This window comes from Typopeltis vanoorti, chromosome 6, assembly GCF_054136105.1.
Source record: "Typopeltis vanoorti isolate ZY-2024b chromosome 6, IOZ_Tvanoo_1.0, whole genome shotgun sequence".
NCBI lineage: Eukaryota > Metazoa > Arthropoda > Arachnida > Uropygi > Thelyphonidae > Typopeltis > Typopeltis vanoorti.
This window is the reverse complement of record NC_143554.1, coordinates 66,241,761-66,265,105: the sequence shown is the minus strand read 5'-3', so window position 1 is coordinate 66,265,105 and position 23,345 is coordinate 66,241,761. Positions and strand designations below refer to the sequence as shown.

The 23,345-nt window shown below is 36.3% G+C and overlaps 1 protein-coding gene across 1 annotated transcript in view; it reads left to right on the top strand.

Annotated features, from left to right (window-relative positions):
• Positions 1-23,345, top strand: part of Nipped-A (Transcription-associated protein Nipped-A) — a 936,100-nt gene that overhangs the window by 253,668 nt on the left and 659,087 nt on the right. Inside the window, exon 19 of the mRNA XM_090393977.1 lies at positions 8,435-8,531. Within this exon, the coding sequence (XP_090250103.1) occupies positions 8,435-8,531 (97 nt within the window). The remainder of the gene's footprint in view (positions 1-8,434; positions 8,532-23,345) is intronic.

The following is a 23,345-nucleotide window of genomic DNA, read 5'->3' as shown; positions in this document are numbered from 1 at the left end:
GTCTTCTTATACGACTTCATCGGGTGCATAACATGAGAGAAATACCAACAAACATTGTGTTGGAAAAACAAAATCGAAGCATTAAAACACTAATGTATTAACATTTGAAGGCATTCCATGTATCTCTTCATTGTTGGACATGCACATACATTCAAGATCTTGTGAATGCCAAAGTTGGATTGCAGCACAATGGCAGTGTGAGAGATTATAGCTGAGGTTAGTGTTGAGATGTATTGGATTGAGGATGAGTTCTTTAGATTTTGCAATTTTTCTCCCCAGCTCATCATAGTATTGAAAGATGTTTTTCAATTTGTCCTACATCACTGGATAGAGTTTTCATCATTAGCAGAATTGAGGATGTGGTTTGACAGAGTGCTTGCTCTAGTTCTGTCATATTTGATGTCTCTTTTATGTTCTAGATGTAATTTGATGGATTTTTTCAGTCTGGCCAAAATAAGGCATGTTGCAGCTACACCAAATACGGTAAACACCTTGATATTTCAAGTTATGTTTTTTCTTGGGCATAATGAGTAAGGAATGGAATGAACTTAACTAGAGGAGTGAAAGAAGTGTGGATGTTATAGATTTTGAGAACACTTTAGCTAATTTAGGCGAAAAGGAACTGATATGTGGTAGGGATATGTAGCCTTTTTCATCATTTATATCTTCAATATTGCAAGGATGTGAATTTGAATAGTAGCTTGTTGATTGGATTTTAACAGTATAGATGCGAACACAGATAGATAAGAAGATAACTATGTATTGACTTAATTGCTATTATTTTGCCGATATTCTATCCTGCATCTTCAGAGCACAAACAAAAGTTTGTTATAGTAGCGAGACAACCAGTCTGGCATGACAATGGGACTTGTGTGAGCAATTGTAGCATGCAACACAAAGACTAAAGTCCTAATTAGGCACCATCTAAGTTGAAAAAAAAAGCAGAGAGAGAAAGTAGGTATTAATTTGGTCTTAGGATGACTTTGGTAGATTTATACAGCCATACTTGTTGAGGTTTGGAGTATGTTTCAAGGCTTCTGTTGATTCCAGGAACAACCTCTCTGACTTGTAAAAACTTCTCTGCTGCTGGATAGAATATCAGTGAAATATTAGCAATTAAGTCAATAAATAGTTATTTTCTTATCAATCTGTGTTCACATCTATACTGTTAAAATCCAATCAACATGTACTATGAACCCATAAGCCTTTCCACACGGTTGAGAATTCTTCATGCAGACGATATCTTACGCAAGGCACAACAATATGGTAAGTGGAAGTTGAAATTGGCGAGGCAATTGAACAGGTTAGCCTTCTTGAAAAGGTGCTGAGACACCAATTTAATACCAAACTGTGTGAAAATTAAGAACAAGTTTCACTCTGCCAAAGCCCAATGTATTTATAACAAGCGAGTTTAGTACTATTACGGGAACAGTTATACACTACTCGCCAAGAACTATCTAACATTTAAAACCCAGAGCTTGGGATATCCTGGACAGCATCTCCGACTCTACAGCCAACAAAGAATTCACCAAAGTTAAAAACCAGCTCCAGAAGAAATTTGAAATCCTCCAACTATGCATTGCTACGCAGTGAATGCAATTACATCAAGATGGCATCTCTGTGAACTTATCATCGGTAACCTTAACCAAAGAAGCCATGAGTGCAGTAAGTCAGGACACAACTTTGCCGTTATTCCAAAAGCCAAAAATAATGGCTTCTGTTGAACGCAGGATATACGACCTGCCTCTAGCAATAGCCAATAATATTTGGTTAGACGTGGCCAACATCTTAGTCCATTCTAAGCCTCCCAAAAATAATATCCCACATAAAGAAATCATGGCTCTAAAAGAGCTACACAAAAATAACCACATCATCATAATCAAAGAAGACAAAGGAAATGCAACTGTGGTGATGGATACAACATACTATGAAAGCAAAATGCACACACACTTCTCCAAGACCAGTCAGCATACCAAATTATAGATTGGGATCCCACCAACTCACAAAAGAATAAGGTGTGCAAATTATTAAACAAAACTTGAGTCAACAAACTCAAGCTCTTCTTTGGTCGCCCATGCTTCCTCCTTCCTTACACATCCATCTGCATGACCCTTCTTCCCACATATTTGTCCTCCCCTCCTCATCACATGACCAAACCATCTCAACCTTGCCTCTGTATCTTCGCTCCTAAGTTCGTAACTTTCACTGTTCCTCCTCACATAGTCATTTCTCAGGCAATCCTTTCTGGTCACACTGCACATCCACCTAAGCATTCTCATCTCTGCTACTTCCATCCTGCAGATGCTATTTTTCCTCAGGGCCACAGTTTCTATAGCATACGTCATAGCTGGCCTCACTACTGTCCTATAGATTTTGCCTTTCAGATTGATTGTCACCCTCTTATTGCGTAACACTCCAACCATCTCCCTCCAGTTCCTCCAACCCGCTTGTATCCTGCATCCCACTTCCTTCTCAGCTCCTCCATCTTCTTCCACTGTTGAACCTAAGTATCTAAAGTCTCTCACCTTCCTGATGACATTTCCTTCCAGCTCCAGATCTGTCTCCTGGCCGCCACCCACTGTGCAACACATGTACTCTGTCTTACTTCTGCTCAGTCTCATACCTCTCTTCCAGTACTTTTCTCCATCTTTCCAGTTTAGTTCCCACTTCTCTTGAATCTGCATACAACATTGTCCAAGGCGCATCTTCTCTCACCTCCTCCGTCACCACCTCCATCACAATATTAAACTGAAACGGACTTAATGCTGACCCTTGATGCAAGCCAACTGTTACTTGAAAACTTTGTCTGTCCCAAACAGGTCCGAACACTTGTCTTCACATTTCTGTACATCTCCCGCACCAACCTGACATATTTCTCCGGAACCTACTTCTCTCTTGGACACCTCCAGACTTCTTGCCTTGGCATTCTATTGCATGCTTTCTCCAAATCGATAAATGCCAGATGTAGCTCCCGTTGTTTCTCTCGAAACTTTTCCATCATCTGCCGTAACCCAAAGATAGCATCTGTTGTTGATCTACCAGGCATGAAGCCAGATTGTTCCTTTGCAATCTCTACCTACTTCCTCAATCTTCCATCAAGAACCCTTTCTAGGATTTTCATTGTGTGGAACATCAACTTTATTCCTCTGTTTAGAGGAATAAAGTTGATGTCCCACTTCCGTCTTGTGCATCCCCTTTACCCTTGTAGATGGGGACAAGAGTACTCTCCCTCCATTCCTTGGGTATATTTTCCTGCTGGCAAACTTTCATGAACAGGTCCCACAGGTCAATTCCCTCTTCCCCAAGTGCCTTCCATGCCGCCACTGGAATCCTGTCGGGGCCCACTGATTTTCCATTCCTCATTCTCTTCATGGCCTCTGTCACTTCCACTCTACTGATGTTCTGCACCATCCCCTCAGAAGGCTGCCCATCTTCTCTGTGAGTCCTTGCATTTTCCTCATTCAAAAGTCTCTCAAAGTATATTCTCCATCTGTTATGTCCACATCCCTCCATAATACTCTTCCTTCAGCATCTTTGATCTGCCTCACATGTAAGATGTCCTTCACTGCTTTATTTCTACATTTCACTAGTTGGTAAATTTTCTCTGTCCTTCCTTTGTTTCTAATTGATCATACAGATCTTGATATGCCATAGCCTTCGCCTGTGCCACAACTCTATTGGCTTCTTGCTTTCTCTCTCTATCTTCCACTCTTGACTCATCCAACTTCTGCTTTGCCTTCCCCTTAGCTGTCACTGCCACTTGTACATTATTATTCCACCACCAACCCTCCTTCATAAACAGTCCTACATATACACCTTGCTAAACATTTAGCCAAACTACTAGCCACTTTCATAAACAATTCTCTCTCTTTTGTTAAAAATTCTACCCACCTAAAAAGTATTTTAGAATACCACACTTTAAAAATTTCAGACTTAATGGTGGGTTTTGATATCACTTCACTATTCACAAATGTACCATTAACTGAAACCCTTAATTTACTAAATTCACAATTTTATCCCTGATATATTTCAGATATTTAAATTCACAGTACAGGCAGGTTATTTTACATGGAAAGGGAAAATGTACAAACAAAGAGATGGGACCCCCCCCCTTCCCCCCTCAGTCAACTTCTGCATAGAACATCTGGAAAAGCTAGCTATCGATACAGCCACTCTCAAACCTAGTCTCTGGCTACACTATGTAGATGATGTGTTTGCTGTTTGGCCACACGGCCCAGACACATTAAATACATTTTTAGTGCATTTAAATAGCCTTCACCCAAAAATCCACTTTACAGTGGAACTAGAAGACAATGACTGTTTGCCTTTCCTGGACAATGATAAGGTACCAGAAGGTACCTTATCATTCTCAGTTTATAGAAAACCCAGACATACAGGGAGATATTTACACAAACAGTCGCACCATCACCCATCTCAACAATATGGTATTCTAAAAACACTAACCCATAGAGCTAGAGCAATTTGTTCTAATGACATTGTTCTCATTGATGAACTTTCTCACCTATGTCACAGTTTCCTGACCAATGGCTGTAATCCCCATAAGATAGATAAAATACTAAATGCTCCCCAGAAATTCCCCACCCCCACTGTCTACCACAGAAGACTACAACAAAACTGTCACCATCCCATACATTAAAGGTCCATCTGAAAAGATATCTAGAGTGCTTAATAAACACCAACTATGCACCATATTTAAACCTTAAGTGAAATTGGAAACTATCATACGTTCACCTAAGGACAGATTCTCTCCTTTATCACATCCAGGAGTCTATGAAGTGCCCTGTTCATGTCATCGAGCCTACTATGGACAGACAGGAAGAACTGTGGTCATCTGCCTCAGTGAACACAATAAATATATCTGGCACTTTCGCTATGGCAAGTCGGGTATCCAAAGCATGGTCTGCTAGACCATGCTTTGGATACTCCCAGACACAGGATTGATTGGGAAAAAAACAAAAGTGCTGCACAGAAGCTTTTACAAGTCAGAGAGGTTGTTCCTGGAATCAACAGAAGCCTTGAAACATACTCCAAACCTCAACAAGTATGGCTGTATAAATCTACCAGAGATTTGGGAGACAGTCATACTAAGACCAAATTAATACCTACTTTTTCCCAACTTAGATGGCACCTGTGTTGCATGCTACAATTGCTTACACTAGACAACCACAATAACAATGGGATTGTCTTGCTACTATAACAAACTTTGTTTGTGTGCTCTGAAGATACTGGATAGAATACCAGCGAAATATTAGCAATTAAGTCAATAAATAGTTATTTTCTTATCGATCTGTGTTCACATTTATACCGTTAAAATCCAATTAATATGTACGACGAGCCTTTCCACATGGTTGAATAGTAGCGTATTGTTTATTTTGAATAACCCTTATGCTGAAAGGTTGTAAGAAGAAATTGAAGTTCTTCGTTGATATCTTCCTCTTCATGGAGGAAGGAGTGAGCACATTTGCTGTAGAGATAATGCCAAGTTTTTGAGGTGGATAGTGATGGGACTGTGCATGGAGATATCTATTGGTGCAAGTGAGTTTTCTCTAAATGAAGATATTCAATTTCTCAGATAGATGAGCAAGTTTGACATCTAGAAATGGGAGAGAGCCATTAATCTCTAATTCTGCTGTAAATTGGATTTTTGGGTGTCAAATGTTGAGATGGTCTAGGAAATTCATTAAAGAATCAGGTTCATGACTCCAGATTAGGAAGCTCTCATATCCTAGGTTTCAATGGGAATGAAGAGGTAGCTTTTTCCTCAAAAGATTCTAAATATAAATTTGCCAGTATGGGAGATAAAGGATTGCCCATGGCTAAACCAAAATTCTCTTCTTAAATAGTGCCTTTAAACTAGAAATAATCAGAATTGATACAGTGGATTAATAAGGACATTACTTTCTTTCAATAATTTATCTTTTAAGAGAGTTAAGACTTTTCTGTAGGCACATTTTTGAAGAGGGAAATGATCAAAACTAGCCTTAATTTCCTCTTTTTGAATATGTAGGTGTTTGACACTCAAAACAAAATCAACAGAATTTTTGAGGAAACAGGTGTGATTTGGCTAAATACTTTAAGAGCTTATATGTAGGCGAGTCAATGCCTTCCACAATTGGTCTAAGTGAAGTATTTTGTTTATGAATTTTTGGTAATTCATATAATCAGAGGATTAAAGGATGAAGTGAACAAGGAGACAATTGAATATTTCTATCATTCAAATAATAAAAGTCTGTATTGGTTTTTAGAAGGTTGTTGGTATTGTTATGGAGTTCATGAGCTGGATATCTGTCAAGAATAGAGTAAGTACCTGTTTGTAATAACTCGAATATGCTCAGTATCCAGATGACAGTTGAGTTACCTTTATCTTCAGGTAGAATTATTATATATTTTTTTTGTAGTTTTTTTTACTACTTGCATTCTGCTGCAGAGAGATATCGTCTGTAGGAGGTTTCACATTGTTGATAATAAAAATTTATTCCATATGAAGTAAATTAGCTTCTTGTGTAGGAAGGAAAGAAGTAGCCTTTTTCAATTTTAGTAACAGCTCCTTTGGAATGGACTTGGGGGAACATCATGAAATTAAAGCCCTTATTAAGAATATTCTTTTCAACATTAGAAAGTTCAATTTGTTAATCAATTTGTTAACAATTTTATCAGGTAACTTTTAAAAATTATGTACTGGCTATCAAAGGAGAAGATTATCTTTTTAACAGTTAGCTAAATATTTTCTCTTTAAAATGCTCAGCATTGATACACTGTTAAATATATCTTATATTCATATATATATAATAATTATCATAAATACACTTTGGACTCAAGAAAGTAGTTATAATAGGCTGTTGTGTTGAAAGTTCCATACACTGAACTGAGTCAGAGGAGAGAGTGAGACAGGAAAGTTGTATTGTGAGTTTATGCCTTTTTTTTGAGGGGGGGGGGGGGGCGGTGAATTATATGTAGTGCACATGTTAAGTAATGAGATGATTTTTTACAGGACAGCCCTTTCAATAAAAGTAACAAACGTGTATAGTTTTGACATACTAGAGTGCGTTGTAATCACAGGTGCAAATTTTCGGTTCGGTGACAGCAGTTTCTTGTGGCAACCGTTGAAGTGAGAGTGTGTGAATGGAGCATGTCAGAATTTGTGTCATGGAGCAAAGAGCTGTGATAAAATTTTACTGTAAATTAGCAAAAACTGTTACAGAAGTGTACCAAGACCTAAAAAAGTTTTTGGTGATGACTGATCTGTGCATAGGTGTTCTGCTGGACAGATGAAAATGTGGTGAAAGCTAGTGAAATTTTTGCCCATGACGGGCAAATAATTATTAGGCCACTCACTGTGTACATCTTGGTATCAGTAAGGAAATGGCCAGGTTAATCTTAGAAAGAGACTTGCACAAGAGGAAGATTTGTTCCAGGTTAGTGCTGCACATGTTGACACATGAACAGAGAGAGAGCACTAGGTTGCATGTTTTCAAAATTTCATCCATTCGGTTGATCAAGAATGTGATGTGTTGCAAAGAATTGTCATCAGTGATGAAAGTTGGCATTTTCAGTTTGATCCAGAGACGAAATGCCAACAGCATGGAACATTTTCTCCCCAGCAGAAAAAAGTCAAGATGCAAAAATCGCATGTCAAGATTGGTCAGGTTGCAAAAATCGCATGTCAAGATTGGTCAGGTTGCAAAAATCGCATGTCAAGATTGGTCAGGTTGCAAAAATCACATATCAAGATTGGTCAGGTTGCAAAAATCACATATCAAGACAATGATCATTGTTTTTTTTTCAACACTGCTGGAATTATTCACTGTGAATTTGTTCCTGAGGGCACCCCAGTGAACAGTCAGTATTATTTAGGGGTAATGTCTCTACATATGCATGCGATGTGTTGGGAAGGAACTGTTCCACAACCAAAAGTAGTTTCTGTTGTACAACAATGTGCCTGTGTACTGCGTGTGAAGCTTTTTCTGGCTTCAAAGTGGATCTGTTGATTGATCATTACCCCCTATTTGCCAAATTTGGCTCCTCTTCCCAAAGATGAAGTGTGCCTCGAAAACGAGAGCGTTTCGACGACATTGAGGATATCCAATGCAATTTGACCCAGACAGTGAAGGAGGTTTCCATTCAGGACTTCCATTGTGCTGTCAAACACTTGCACAGCAGATATAAAAATTGTGTGGAGTTGGAGGGAGATTATTTTGAATCTGTGTAATTGACAATTATTTTAATATAATAATTGTCTCATTACTTAATGGGCACGCTATGTATATTCTTAATGTGTATTATTCTGAAATTAATTTTCTTAATTACTCATTGAATTTTTGATTTGACAGTTTGACAATATTTATAGTTATTATATTGTGCATCTGTTTAACCAGATTGATTTAAAAATGCAGATTATATTTCCTTTTAATAGACTGTTGCCAATTCTTTCCTTGCAAATTCTACTACATCCCCTATATTTGCTACTATTTTAGTGGAATATCTTTTAGAGAGAATGGAAGAAATGGGATGTGAGTATATTTTATATTTACACTGCACTGTGAGCATGAAATTTTGAGCTTGTGCTATTTATTTATATCATAAAACTAGAAGTAATTTTTAAAATTAAATGGCTCTGTTATATTCTTGAATATCACCACTATCTAAAAGTCTGTTCATGATGTATGTGATGGTAGTATTGAATATATAATGGGTAAGTGGAGTTAACTTCATCCCCTAATTGTTCACTTTATAGAAGACTTCTTAGGGAACATATTATAATATATAATATATATTAAAGGAGTGACCTGTTTTAAGCAGGTTTCTGCATGGGCTGGAGTGTTCCTTTAAATAGGTAAATTCTCAAGGGTTCTAGGAATTAACTCAATATCAGAGGTCAGTTGTTGATATACACTAAAGAAAATGACATCCACTATACTATAGTTGTACTCTTAATGTGACATAATTTTCTTGCTGTACTATGTGTATGTTTCGAAACAGTCCCACTTAGGTAAACAAGGAGAACATAACGGGGAAATTATCGATATTCTCAATTATTTATAATAATACACCATTAAAAAAAAAGGTAGATGGCAGCAGATTATAATCTGAAGATTATAATTTCTGAGAAATGAGATGTAGGAATTGATTATATAGAGAAACCTGTTGATAATTCAACTAAATTTAACACATGTGAACCACAGTAGTAGGTTTTTTATTACGTAAATATTTCGTCCTAGGTATCTTAGGACATCATCAGTATGGTATGACAAAAGAAAGGGTGCGTTGCGGCCTGAACTTGAATTAAATTAAAATTAATTACATTTGAGTTATTATTTTACTCAATTTTATATGACAGTATCCCATACTTTAGGGATGGCAAGGACATCATTGCGGTTTAGATTTGGCCTGTGGAGTAAGGGCTTCAGCACTTTCTTTATATAAACATACATATTTATATGAAGATCTGTGTAGAAGTTTTGTCCTTTTCCAATGGATCTTGTGGTTTGGGTTTTCAACTTGCTCAACACGGAGTTGAAAACCCAAACCACAAGATCCATTGGAAAAGGACAAAACTTCTACACAGATCTTCATATAAATATGTATGTTTATATAAAGAAAGTGCTGAAGCCCTTACTCCACAGACCAAATATAAACGGCAATGATGTTCTTGCCATCCCTAAAGTATGGGAAATTGTCATACAAAATTGTATAAAATAATAATTCAATTTAATTTAAGTTCAGGCTGCAATGCGCCACTGCACACAATTTGGATTCCTTTGTACGGATGCACCCTTTCTTTTGTCATTCCTAGTATTGTCATACTGTACTGATGATGTCCTAAGATACCTAGGACGAAATATTTAAGTAATAAAAAACCTACTACTGTGGTTCATGTGTGTTAAATTTAGTCGAGATGTAGGAAGTCTGTTCCACTGGAACAGAAACAACTGAAATGAAAGTAAACAGATGATGGCACCAAGTCGAAATCTGGACTGCAAAAAATTAATGAGTGGTTATTCAAGAGTGTTTTTTAAAGACAGTGGCATGATTCTAGTTCAGATGGACACTGTCTATGGAATCGCCTATTAAATAAGCAGAGAGCTGATGCCAAGAATGATCATTAATCAGTATGATGGCTTGATTTTGATTAACACACACACACACACACACACACACCAATGATTTTTTTTGAGTACATCATCTCCTATCCTAAAACATTTGCAAGCATCCATGTCACAGTAGAATTCATGCATAGTGTATTGGTTATACAGCACGAAATACATGCGGCAACAATTAAAATTATTGCTATATAAATGGTACAATGGCATTCAAGGGCTCACATCTTGTGATCTTGGACTGACAACTTGAAGTACCTGAGCTAAATTTGATCATACTTCGTGCTTATGTGATGGTCAGCTCTCTTTCCTCTCTCCTTAATTTCTTGTTGTTACTTTCTAACTTCTTTGATTCTTCAGAACCCTATGCTATTATAGTAACTCGAGTGCTAATTGTTCTCTGTTTTATTCCACCTCCTTCCATTTCCTATTATTGTACTGTGCAACTGGCAGGAAGCTATGGAATGCATCTTCCACTCTGTCTGGCCAACGTGGGAGACTAGACGAAAAACCTCCATTAATATGAAAAGAAGAAAGGCCATAGTATCCAAGGTCATAATGGACAAAGTAATATAATCATGAATAAAACTGTTTTTGGCCGGAAATATGAAGAAACAGTTACATATAAAGGAATGCTGTCTCAGGTGGAAATAAACCTGATTTAGTTTTAAAAATGGACAAGTCATTAAATAAAAAGAACCAGTCAGAATATACTGGACTTTGCAAAACAATCAGATAAGAGAGGATATAAGACATTTCAGTACAAAAATGATGAAAATAGCAGTATAATGAAAACTTCTTGATAATGAAGGTAATTTTTATACAGTAGTCCACCCTTATCCACATGGGATATGTTCCAAGACATCCCACAGATAGTACTGAACTTTATATATACTATGTTTTTTTCTATACATACATACAAATGATAAAGTTTAATTTATAAAATTAGGCACAGTAAGAGATTAACAACAATTATAACAACATAGTGTAATAAAAGTTATCTGAATGTGAATGCAATCTTAGCAACCTCAGCATACATTTTTATTATTATTAGAGAACTTTCACCTTTTTCACTTAAAAGGAAGCACTTTAAGACTTCTTAGGCATATCCGAATTGCCAGCATCACTACTCTTGTGCTTTGGGGCCATGATTAAGTAAAATAAGGGTTACTTGAACTCAAGCACTGCGATACCGTGACAGTCGATCTGATAACCAAGAACTATTCTGAATCGTGCGCAATTAAAAACTTATGAATTGTCTATTACAAAAAGAAAGAGCCATACGGCTTCATTTTGCTGATGTAAAATTACATAGGCAAAGTATCCACTTTGCCTGATATAATCTCCAAGTTACCTTAGCTACTAAGTCAAGTAATGCAAGCTAAGGCAACTCGGGGATGCCAAGGATTGTATTCTCATAAGCTCTTCGGTCAACTTGGAAAGTTTCTACAAACTTTGACATTTGAAATAATGTTGAATCTTATATCCACTTTGCCAATGTAATTATAAATTGTTTATTTCTGGAATTTTCCATTTAATATTTTTGGATCAGGATTGACGGCTGAAACTGCGGATAAGGGAGGATTATGGTATTACAGGTGTAAAATGGAATACTGATTGCAAACAGAACAAACATGTTGGAGATAATAGTTAAATTTTATCAAGAATTATATACAAATAAAGGGAGTGTAATACAGAACAACAGTAGAGAAAAGGATACTGAAATCGAAATGAACATCAGTCAATGTTGACGTAGTAAAACATGTACTACAAAAATGAAAAATGGAAAGGCACATGGACTTGATGGAATACTAATAGAAATGTTAAAATACAGATACAATCTCTTGATAGAATTGTATACCAAGTGTTTAAGAATGGGAAAAACCCCTAAAATTAGAATACTTGGAAATCATTCTTCTACATACGAAAGGCGATAAAAACTGATATCAGAAATTATAGATCTATAATCCTTCTACCAGTCCTTCATAAGCTGTTTACAAAAATTATAGATGGCAGAATAAACAATATATTAAATTTTCATCAACGAATAGAACAGTAGTTTCAGAACATCGTTCTCAACTTTAGATCATTTATGAGCCTTAAATCAAGTAATGGAAAAACAAAAGAATATAATGTACCAATTTCTTTGGCTTTCATAGATTATGAAAAAGCCTTCAACTAAATAGATCTATGCAAAATGCTTGAAGCTTTAAAACATATGGAAATGGACAATATTTATATTAACATATTGACTCGCATATATTAGAGAGGTTTATCCGTAATAAATTTAAATGGAAAAGAAATGGAAATAGAAATAAAAAGAGGAGTCAGGGAGGGAGACTCTATCTTACCAAAATTATTTGCTACAGCCCTTGAATATGCTATGAGATTATTGTAATGGGAGAAAAGAGAACTGAATATTGATGGAGAATACTTAAACAATCTATGATTCACTGATGACATCATTCTAATAGAAACAGTACTAAAAGTACTAGAACCCATGATTATTGAATTAGATGAAGTAGGTCTGGAGATAGACATGCAAATCAATATGGATAAATCAAAAATAATGTATAGTGGAAATACTTTGGAATGAAAACACATTTTAATAAATCAAAGACAACAAAATAGTGAGTTCATACAAATATCTACAACAAATCATTACAAATAACCATAAACTTGATGATGAAATTTCAACTAGAATAACAGCAGGATGGAAAGTTTTTAGCCATTATAGAGAGATATTTAAAAGCCATTTATCAAACTGCCTAAAAAGAAAGATCTGCAACCAGTGTGTACTCCCAACAATTACCTATGGTAGTGAAATCTTTAGTCTGAAAAAAAAATAAAAGAGAAACTGAAAACAATACAAAGAATCATGGTAAGCAGCCATTTTGGGAATAACCCAACAAAGGCAACAAATGGCCCTGAACAGGACATGTGATGAGAATGTCTGACAACAGAATATTAGTTTAATTAACAGTATTGATTACAACACAGAATAGTAAAAAATAATTAATATTTATGAACTTAATTCTGTTTAGCTGATATTTCACTAGTATTATATCTAGCATCTGCAGAGCACAAGAACAGTTGTCACAGTACACGAAACAAGAATTTGGTATACCAAATTCTAGTGGGACTAGTTAAAAAAAAAAAAAAAAAAATTGTAACAGACAATGGAACTAAAGTCCTAATTGATGCCATCTGTTGTTGAAAAAAGAAGAAAGCACTTATTAATTAGATCTTAAAATGACTATATCCCAGAATTTTGGTAAATTTACAGTCATACTTGTTAAGGTATGCAGTATGTTTTAAAGCTGTTGCTAAAAAACATACTCAAATTCCAAAAACAATCTCTCTGACTCATAATAACTTCTCTGTAGCACTTCCATTTTCACACAAGATTAAATTTCTTCCATTTATCTTGTGTGAAGGGGTATCCAAGGCATGTAGACCTGACTTGCCATAACAATAGTGCTGAAAGAATTTTTTATGCTCACCAAGCCTGATATCAACAGCTCTTCCTGTATTTCCATACTAAGCTAAGTCACAAGAGCAGATCACTTCATATACTCCTGGATGCGAGAAAGAAAAGAGTTAGGTGAATGAATGAGAGTTGCCAATTTGACAAATGGTTTACATGTGGTGTGTAATTTATTACGCACTCTAGATAGCTTTTCATATGTGCATGAATGTTTGGGATGGTAACAGTTTTGCTGTAGTCTTGTGTAATAGGCTGTGGAGGAGATTTCCCTGGAGCATTTCATATTTTTTCTATCCTATGGGGATTCTGGAATTTGCCACGGATAACAACCTGAAGATTTGCAACACCAAATTCCAACAAAAAGATTGTCGTAAATGGACATGTGCTTCTTCGATGGCAAACACAGGAATATGATCGACCTGATATTAATAGACCAGAAATGGAGAACCTCAGTTCAACAGTGCAGATCATTCCAAGGAGCTGATATTGATTCGGACCACAGCTTAGTGATTGTGAATATAAGACTAAAACTGAAACCGAAGTACAAAGGAAAGTTCCAAAAAGCTAGAAATCTCAAAACTAAATGAAGACAGGCTAAGAACAGCATATCAGAACATATTGGAAACTAAGCTTAAGACCCCCAAGTGAAAAACAAAATATAAATACAAGAGCAGAACAACTGACTACAGTGCTAAAAAAATTTTAGAGGAAGTAATTCCTGAAAGAGAAAAGATTAACAAGAAATGGATAACTCAGGAAACTCTAAAATTGGTACAAGAGAAAAGAGAACTGAAACTTAAAAGAGAGAATTCAGAGGCAGCAGATGAGTTATACAATCAAATATGCAATGAAGTACGGAAAGCAGCAAGATCTGATAAAGCCAAATGGTTGGAGGACCAGTGCAAAGACATTGAGCAATACTATGGAGAACACAAACTAGAGAGGTCTACAAACTTATAAGAAATGTCAATAGGAAGTGGTAAACAAGATCAGTAGCAGTCAAAGATGAAGATGGTAAAGTATTGATGGACAAGACAGAAATCATACACAAATGGACAAGATATTGCAGCAAACTATATAAAAATCAACTAAATAATACTGCAACAGAAGTAATCAAAGAACTAAAAGCAATATCTCCACCAGCAGAGATCTTTGAAAATGACATCTTGGAAGAGGAGGTGAATAAAGCAATAAAACATCTCAAGAGCAACAAGAGTCCTGGAGATGACGACATAATAGGCAAGATGCTAAAATATGGGGGAGAATCAGTTGTAAAAGAAATGCATAAACTTTGTAATGAAATATGGAAATCAGGGTATGCCCTCGAAGAGTGGAAAAAATCGGTCTTGGTTGTTCTTCATAAGAAAGGCGGTGCTTTAGAATGCACCAATTACAGAACTATTGCATTAATAGGTCATCTTTGCAAAGTGCTGATGAAAATACTAACAAAACGCCTGAAGGGTCATATGGAGGCACATCTTTCTGATGAACAAGCCGGATTTGAAAAGATTGAAGTACAGTGCAACAAAGACTCGCACTAAGACTAATAGCAGAGAAAGCTCGAAGAAAGAACAAAAAGATAGACTGCTGCTTTGTGCTCTTCCAAAAAGCATTTGATAATATTCAAAATATAACATGGCTGTCTTGGAATCCTATGATGTGGACAATAAATTGATCCGTCTGCTGAAAGATATAAACAGCCAAGCACAAGCAAAAATCAGGATAGCAGGTGCGACTGGAGATTGGTTTGGCACAAGACAAGGGGACCCAATATCACCAATCATCTTCATCACACATCTGGGAAGAACACTAGATAAGATTAAAGAAGAAGGTAGAGGCATTTCAATAAATGGCATGAGAATAAACTACCTCTGCTTTGCAGATGACATCATCTTGATTGAGGAAGACACAGCAAGACTGGAACAGACATTACAACACTATACACAGAAGGAAAAAGATGGACTAAATGTCAACTTTGAAAAAACTAAAACAATGATATCTGAACAGAGTTCCGATAGACAGATTTCAACTGGAAAATGTGGAACACTTCACATACCTTGGGTGCCACATGACGCTTGACTGACATGGACCCCAACAAAGAGATGAAAATTAGCATAGCCAGAGCAACAACTATTTTAAAAGCCGTGGACAAAATATCGAATAGCCAAGCTATAAAAATGCAAACTAAACTGCACATTGTAGAAATCTGTATCTTCAGCAGCATGCTCTATGGATGTGAGGCCTGGGTACTCCTGAGAGAATCTGAAAGGAAGATATTAGCATTTGAGAGGAAGTGCTATAGAAAGATCTAGAGAATAAGCTGGATCCAGAAAGTGAACAATGAAAAAATCTACAGACGAATACAACCAAAAGAAAACTTAATTCAGAAAATAATCAAAAGGAAACTACACCTCTTTGGTCATATGTAGAATGAATGATGAGAGGAAAATAAAAATGCTGCTGTTTGGGATGATTGAAGGAAAGAACAAAAAAGAAGACCAAACAGAGAATGGAGCGATGACATTGTCAAATGGTGCAGAAACTGTATACACAAACTGAGTCATCTTGCACAAAATAGAATGCAATGGAAGAATCATATCAAGATGGCATCAGACACCTACGGGCTTTGGACCCATGGTTGTTGATGATGATGGAGATTATACCCATTGGCTAAGAAAGTGTGATGCAAGTGAGTTCAGTGGTAAGAGTATTAGCTCTGGCCCTGTGAGTTAGTGTTTTTAGGATACCATACTACTGTAGAGCTTGGATGATCTTGTGAATGCTTGTGTAAATATCTCCCTGTATGTGTGGGGGATTTTATTTAAACAGAAAAAGATAATGAACCATCAGAAAGCTGATTAGTGTATCTAGGAAGGGCAGACAGATTTCATTAATTTCCTGTTCCATTGCAAAGTGGATTTTTTTGGGTGTTGACTATTTAAATGCTATCTAGTCAGTGAGCCTGGACCATGTGGCCAAATGGTCACACATCATCGACATAGTGCAGCCATACCACTGATTTGAGAGTGAATGTATTCAGAGCTATGTTTTTTAAGTGTTTTATGTAGAAATTGGGTAAGTGGGAAGAAAGGGGGGGGGGAGCCCATTGCTCTCCCATCTAGTTGTTTGTATATCTTCCCTTTCCATGCATAATAACCTGCATGTACTATAAATTAAATAATTAAAATATATCTGGGGGAAATGTGACTAGCGAATCATGGTTTCAATTAATGGTGCATTGGTAAATAGTGAGGTAATATCAAAACTAATCATTACGTCTGGAACCTCCCCTTTCTCCCCCTTGAGCCAATTTCTACACAGAACATTTAGTTTTTTTTTTTTTTCTACTTAGAAAACATAGCTATGAATACAGCCACTATGAAACCAGTGGTTTGGCTGTGCTCTGTTGATGATGTGTTTGTTATTTGGCCACATGATCCATACACATTGGATACATTTTTTTATTATTATTTTAAATTATCCCATGATATTATTACACCAGATCATAGAGGTCAAATTCATGTATTTTATACAGCATCTTTTCTGGGTTGTTATGAAGTTCACTTTTGGAAATATTCACACAATTTAGTAAATGCATCCACTCAGTTAGCCTAGTGGCTGTGCACTTCGCAACCATATGCCCGGGGAAGGAGTGTCCTAGGTTCGATTCCTGTCGGTGACGTGAGGAGCTGAAGGATCTTCCTCGGCCATATCCAAGTTAGCCGGTCTTGGGCTTGGGTTTTCCCCAGTTTATCCTTGAGTTTTTCATCCCGCAAAGCAGGCAAACCGGCCTTGAGAACTTAACACTACAGGACATAGGATACACCAGGGCGTAGGGCTGATCACCTTATCCTGTGAACGGTTTGAGGTCCAATGATTAATAAACCCTCAACACCACAAGGTAAAAAGAAGAGGAAGATTTAGTAAATGCATTGCCGATGCTTCCTCAATGTTACAGATTTTGCAGATGGGGAAGACTTTTATGCCATTGCTAAACTTGATTGGTCTTGTGTGGCCAGTCTTGAAGCAAGAGATCATGGTAGTGGCATAGCAATTAAACTTGGAGTTGATGGTAGCTCCTGGATTTTCTGCTGAATACCAGTGGTGAGTCATGTCTTGGAGAATCCTTCTTTTTATGTTTTCTTTTTTGAGTGGTTTTAAAAAGATCGAAATCTGCGGTATCACTTGATGTTGCAGCCCTTTTTGCTACTTCATCTGCAGTTTCATTTCCCTCTAACACGTTCATTGCCAATCACGCGATAGCGCGTGATGCGAGTTCTCACCGAACGGCCGATCATGCGGTATCGCGTGGACGCCGTCATCAAGTTTCTAAGCGGAATAGTATAGCGGCCACAGCGAAACGGCGCGTAATATTTATATTGGCCACTAAGGGAAGGGATCGACTTTTGTGGAGTGGGGATGGCCGCCAGCCATTGTCTATGTTAGCCAGTGCGCACAGTGGCGGTGTTCGGACAAGGCGACGACGTGACGATTTCGTTGATTTAGCGTGCTTGAAGTTTGGTTTTTATTTATTTTGAGTATTGTTTTTGTTTGTTTTTTTTTAGTAAGTTCCCTATAAATGTTGATTTTTGATAATTATTTTTTTCTATTTGTACGTTATTTTTAAAAATTCTGTGATTATAAAAGACTGATAATTAAAGTTATAATTATTATATTTAAATATTTTTTATTTATAAAATATATAACTTATTTGACCGAATTACATATCATGTGATATCGCATGATAATTTGGCCACCACACGAAATTCCAATTTTCAGCTTGGCAATGAACGTGTTAATCCTACATGGGATGTAATCGATTGGAAGATTATTTCAGAATCCTTATGTAGATTGTTTATGTTTTTTGCTATGTCTCTAAGTATTTCTTGATGGCTAGTGTAACATTTCTTAATAGCTTGAAGGGCTGCTAAGGAATCTGTGAAAAATGTAAATTCCTTTTGGTTTGGTTTATCCAAATGTTGCAGTGCTGTGTTAATGGCTATTAATTCTGCCTGATATTGCATCCAATACTGTTGTTTTTGGTTCTATATTTTGAGAGCCATAGATGAGTATGCCACTCCTAGAATTCCCGTTTGGATTTTTGGAGCCATCTGTGTAGATCTTTACTGAGTCAGATCCATATTCCATTATTTTTTAAATGTTTCCCTATTTCAAAATTTATAACTATATTTTTCCTATCTTCATTTGGAGGAAATGCTGGGTAGTTGGCTATTTTATTTGGACAATCCAAGGGAATTTTATTTTTTACATGATTTCATGCATTGTTGATTTTTTTTTCCTTATTCTGTTTGTTGGTTGCCAATTTTTAAAAAGTTCACTTGTTCTATGATGTGCAAGGTTGGCTCTTTTTTTTCTACAAATTTAGTAAGATTTTCTTGCCACCTAATTTTTAAAGGAACAAGGTTGGATTTGAATTCTGCTATTTTACCAGTTGTATTCCTTAGTCCACATATGATTCTAGCTGCATTTTTCTGAATTTTTTCAGCTTGTCTAAACTGGTTTGCGATGTTTGCATCCAGATAGACGAAGCTTATTACATTATGGGTTTGATAATAGAGGTGTATGTAACTTTTGGGGTTTTTAGCATCGGCTCCCCACTCTGTACCTGAGATACTTGCATGATATTTAGTCTTCTTTTTGCTCTGATTGCAACATTGTTGATATGTTTATTGAAGCTTAGTGATGGAGTAACTCTAAGGTATTTGGGGTTTTTATTAATTGTAATTAGTTGACTGTTTAGTTTAATCTTTGGTCTCCACTTTCTGAGGTGGTTATTAATGGTAAATATATAAATTTCTGATTTAGTAAGGTTAATTTTGATTTTTTGGTTTTCATAGTATGTAGATAAACTTTCAATGGCTTTGTTTAAGTGACCTTCTGCTGTTTCTGGGTTGTTGTGAGCTGAGAATAGGACCAAATCATCAGCAAACATAGCTATCTGTGTTTCTTTATTTATATTTTTATCTAAGTCATTTAAGTAGATGGAAAAAAGGAGTGGACTCGGAATGCTGCCTTGAGGGAGTACCTGTCTTATTTTCACTTTCTTGGAAAAGGTATTATTTATTGTAACTCGAATTGTTCTATTTCTTAAAGGTTATTAATCTAGTTTAGAACTTTCCTTTCTATTCCAGTATGACCAAGTTTGGAAAAGAGTTTCTGCCTCCACACCTTGTCAAGGGCATTGCTAAAATCTATAAAAGCTGCAATGGTGGTTTTGGTAGGTTTGGTCTGGAAGTTATCTTGAATTGCCTGGGTTAAGTTGATCAGTTGTTGAGCGATTTTTTCCTCAAGGCAGCCTGAAAATGTGGTAGTATACTATTAATTCAAATGTTATTCAAATGTTCGAGTGTAATTTTTTTCTATCAATTTTCCTGGAATTGAAGTCAGTGAAATTGGTCTATAACTTTCTGGTTGGTGTTGAGGTTTGTTAGGCTTTAAGATTTGTATGATTGTGGCTGTCTTCCAGTCTTTTGGACTTTTCCTTGTTTTAAGCAAAGTAGCCAATCTAGGGCTAGCGTAAAAACTTGATGTCACGAAAAATAATAAAAACTCTAGTGCATCGATTTTTACAGTAGGAACACACTTTAAAAACCTTGTATAAAGTGTATCTATGTTTCTTATGTTCAAATTTTGTATACACACCAAAATAAGCCCAAAGGGAATTGACTTGCTCGTTGTTTAAAAGCAAAAGTACGATGTTGAAACTAAAAGTAATATCTGTGAGTCAGCAGTTTCTTTTGAAAAGTATTTACTAGTACTGTAGCAGATGACCTTCAAGGTCAGTATTGAAAGGGCACGGCATTAATCATTCGGAAAGTCCCGTAGACCAGCAGGATGAAACATACACCAGTTCTCCTGATGTATGTTTCCAAAATTTGGGGCAGTCTCGTGCATCCAAATTTGTTCAGGTTTGGCATGTTCATAAGGGCTGAGGCTGATTCCATGAATTTTATATTTGAACTTGCTATGGTGTATTACTTTGGCTTTCTTCCACCTTATTCTGTGGTGAGTATCCAGAGCATGGTCTGTAAGCCCAGTGTGGCTGTACTGGTGAAATCAGATGTAGTCCTTGTGTTCTGAGATTCTGATATTTGCTGTCCTGCCTGTTTGGCCAAAATAGGACAATTTACAGCTGCAAGGGACCTGGTATACACCAGGTAGGTCTAAGGGAAGTGATTGGTCTTTAGTGGAGCGGATGAGAGATGCAAATTTTTGTCATCAGCAGGTTCAAATATGGAAGACTATTCATGGAATCAGCCTCAGCCCTTAGGAACATGCCAAACCTCAACAAATTTGGATGCATGAGACTGCCCCAAATTTGAGAAACATACAACAGGAGAACTTCAGCCCAAAGACCAAGAACACCTAATATAGCCTGCTAAGGGGGCACCATCAGGACTTCAAGAAAACGTTAGCTTCCTCGCTTAGTTTCTCATTTGTTGTTGTGTAGTACTTGCGTGCCCATGTCTTAAGTTCCCATGAAGGTGGCAATGTGACGTCGCCAAAATATTGGAAAGTATCTATTAAAGATTGATTTAATTTATATTTCTAGTATAAGCTGTCAATTCCTTAAGTATTTAATAATCATGATTTTATTCCTTATCGCTTCTTTTAGTTCTCTCATCTAATTAGTTTTAAACTCTACTGAATTATTTATTGTTTTTTTTTTTTAACAAATTTGGGATTTTCTACAAATGTTCTATGCATATTTTTCTCTTCTTTTATATTGATTTGTGGTGTCTCTCTGAATGAGCATCCATTGCTGTGGTGTTTTGCTTGATAAATTTTGTGACTTCTGTCAGTTTTTCCTCTGAAGCTTGTTATAAATACAGTATTTTGAACTCTTTGGGTATTTTTTAAATAATTGGATCTCCAGAAGATCTGGGAAGACTAATTTTTTTTACTAGTTTGTATAAACATTCAGTTCTTTTCATAAAGAAGAAATAAACAAGAGTTACTACTGTGTAGTAGACTATATTATGGTATATTACTTATTTATATAATATTCTATATGAGTAGAATATTATTCTACTCATATAGAATATATTATAAACCATAAAAAATGTTATACTGTTGATATTGGAATTATCTCCATCCAAAATCCTGTCGTTCCTGCCCCTACCAAAAAGTTACATGTCTACTCACTTTTTTAAATTGGTAAATAATGCAAATCGACAACTCCTCTGTATAGAGGATGATAGCTGCATGCTGAGCTGTCATGCTTATACAAAACTTTTGATATTTAGATAACCTTTCGATTGTTTTAGTTTGGAGATAGTTTTGGTAACTGAAGATTAATATCCACCAAAAAGCAAAGAAGTTTATTTTTTGCCCAAGGAAAAAAGCCTACATTGGCTCAAATTGGGACCAATTTTTAATATTTTTATTATTGTTGTACCCTCCATGGAGTCAACAGACTCATCGTGGAAGATTCGTTCAACTGGCAATATATCATATAGAATCTTAAAATCTTTAACACTTCTTCATTAACAACACATTCTGGTAATGCATTCAATTCCCTGACAATTCTCCATGTAAAAAATCTACTCCTCACACCCCTTCTTCACCACACCTTTACATAACTTCCAGGCATGACTTCTGTTTCTTCCCATCTCACCTTCTACTCTTTTTATAATACCTTCTGGATTAATCTGATAAAATCCTCTCACTAACATAAATGTCTCTATCATATCTCCTTTTATCCACCAAATTTTGAAATCTACATTTCATCAATTTCTCTCTCTCCATATCCAGCATTCCCAAGTCCTGACATTGTCTTAGTCACTTGACTCTGGATCCTCTCGAATGTCTTTACATCACATTGAAAACTAGGCGACCAGATCTGAGTACAATAGCCCAAGTGTAGTCTGATCAGTGCCTTATACAGTGGCACAACCATATGCCCTCTAAACCTCAGTCTATTGTCAATCAATCAATCAATCACTCCCAAATCTCTAATCTCATCCACTTCCTGTAGTAATGCACAATCGATATAATACACAGCCACTAGTTACCCTCCTTCTTTGAGACACTGCTCCATCATGCATGACCCTCTGGTGTCATTCAGAGAACCAATCTCTGATCCATCATCTAACCAATATATTATCTATTCCTATCCTCTGCAGTTGTATACCAACTTATCATGTGGTAATCTATCGAGCGCTTTTGCAAAATCTAAGAACATCACTGTATTTGATTTGCACTTATCTAATGCACTTGTCACCTTATCATAAAATGCAAGTAAATTACTAAAACAGGACCTACCCTTTACAAATCCATCCTGACCATCATAATGAATGCTATGTCCATCAACTCAATTCTATATTGTATTCCTTATCAATATCTCTCCAACACCTTGAACACAGCTGCAGTTATATAGACTGGCCTATAGTTGGAGACCTCTGTCTTAGAACTATGCTTGTGGAGTGGTACTATTTTACATTCTTTTCACTCCTTAAGAACCGTACCCACTGCAAGACTTTCGCTAAATAACTAAGTCAAGGGCATTGCCAACCATTGTGCACATTCCTTAAGAATATGTGGTGATATGTCATCCATTCCCGCAGCCTTATTCACATCTAACCCAACCAACATGTGATAAACTTCTGTTTCTTTCACTTCCAATTCTCCTAATACTTGCCTCTCTTCTATATATTGCACCAGATCATTTACACCAGTATGATATACATTGATAAAGTGCTCGTTCAATAATTCCACTA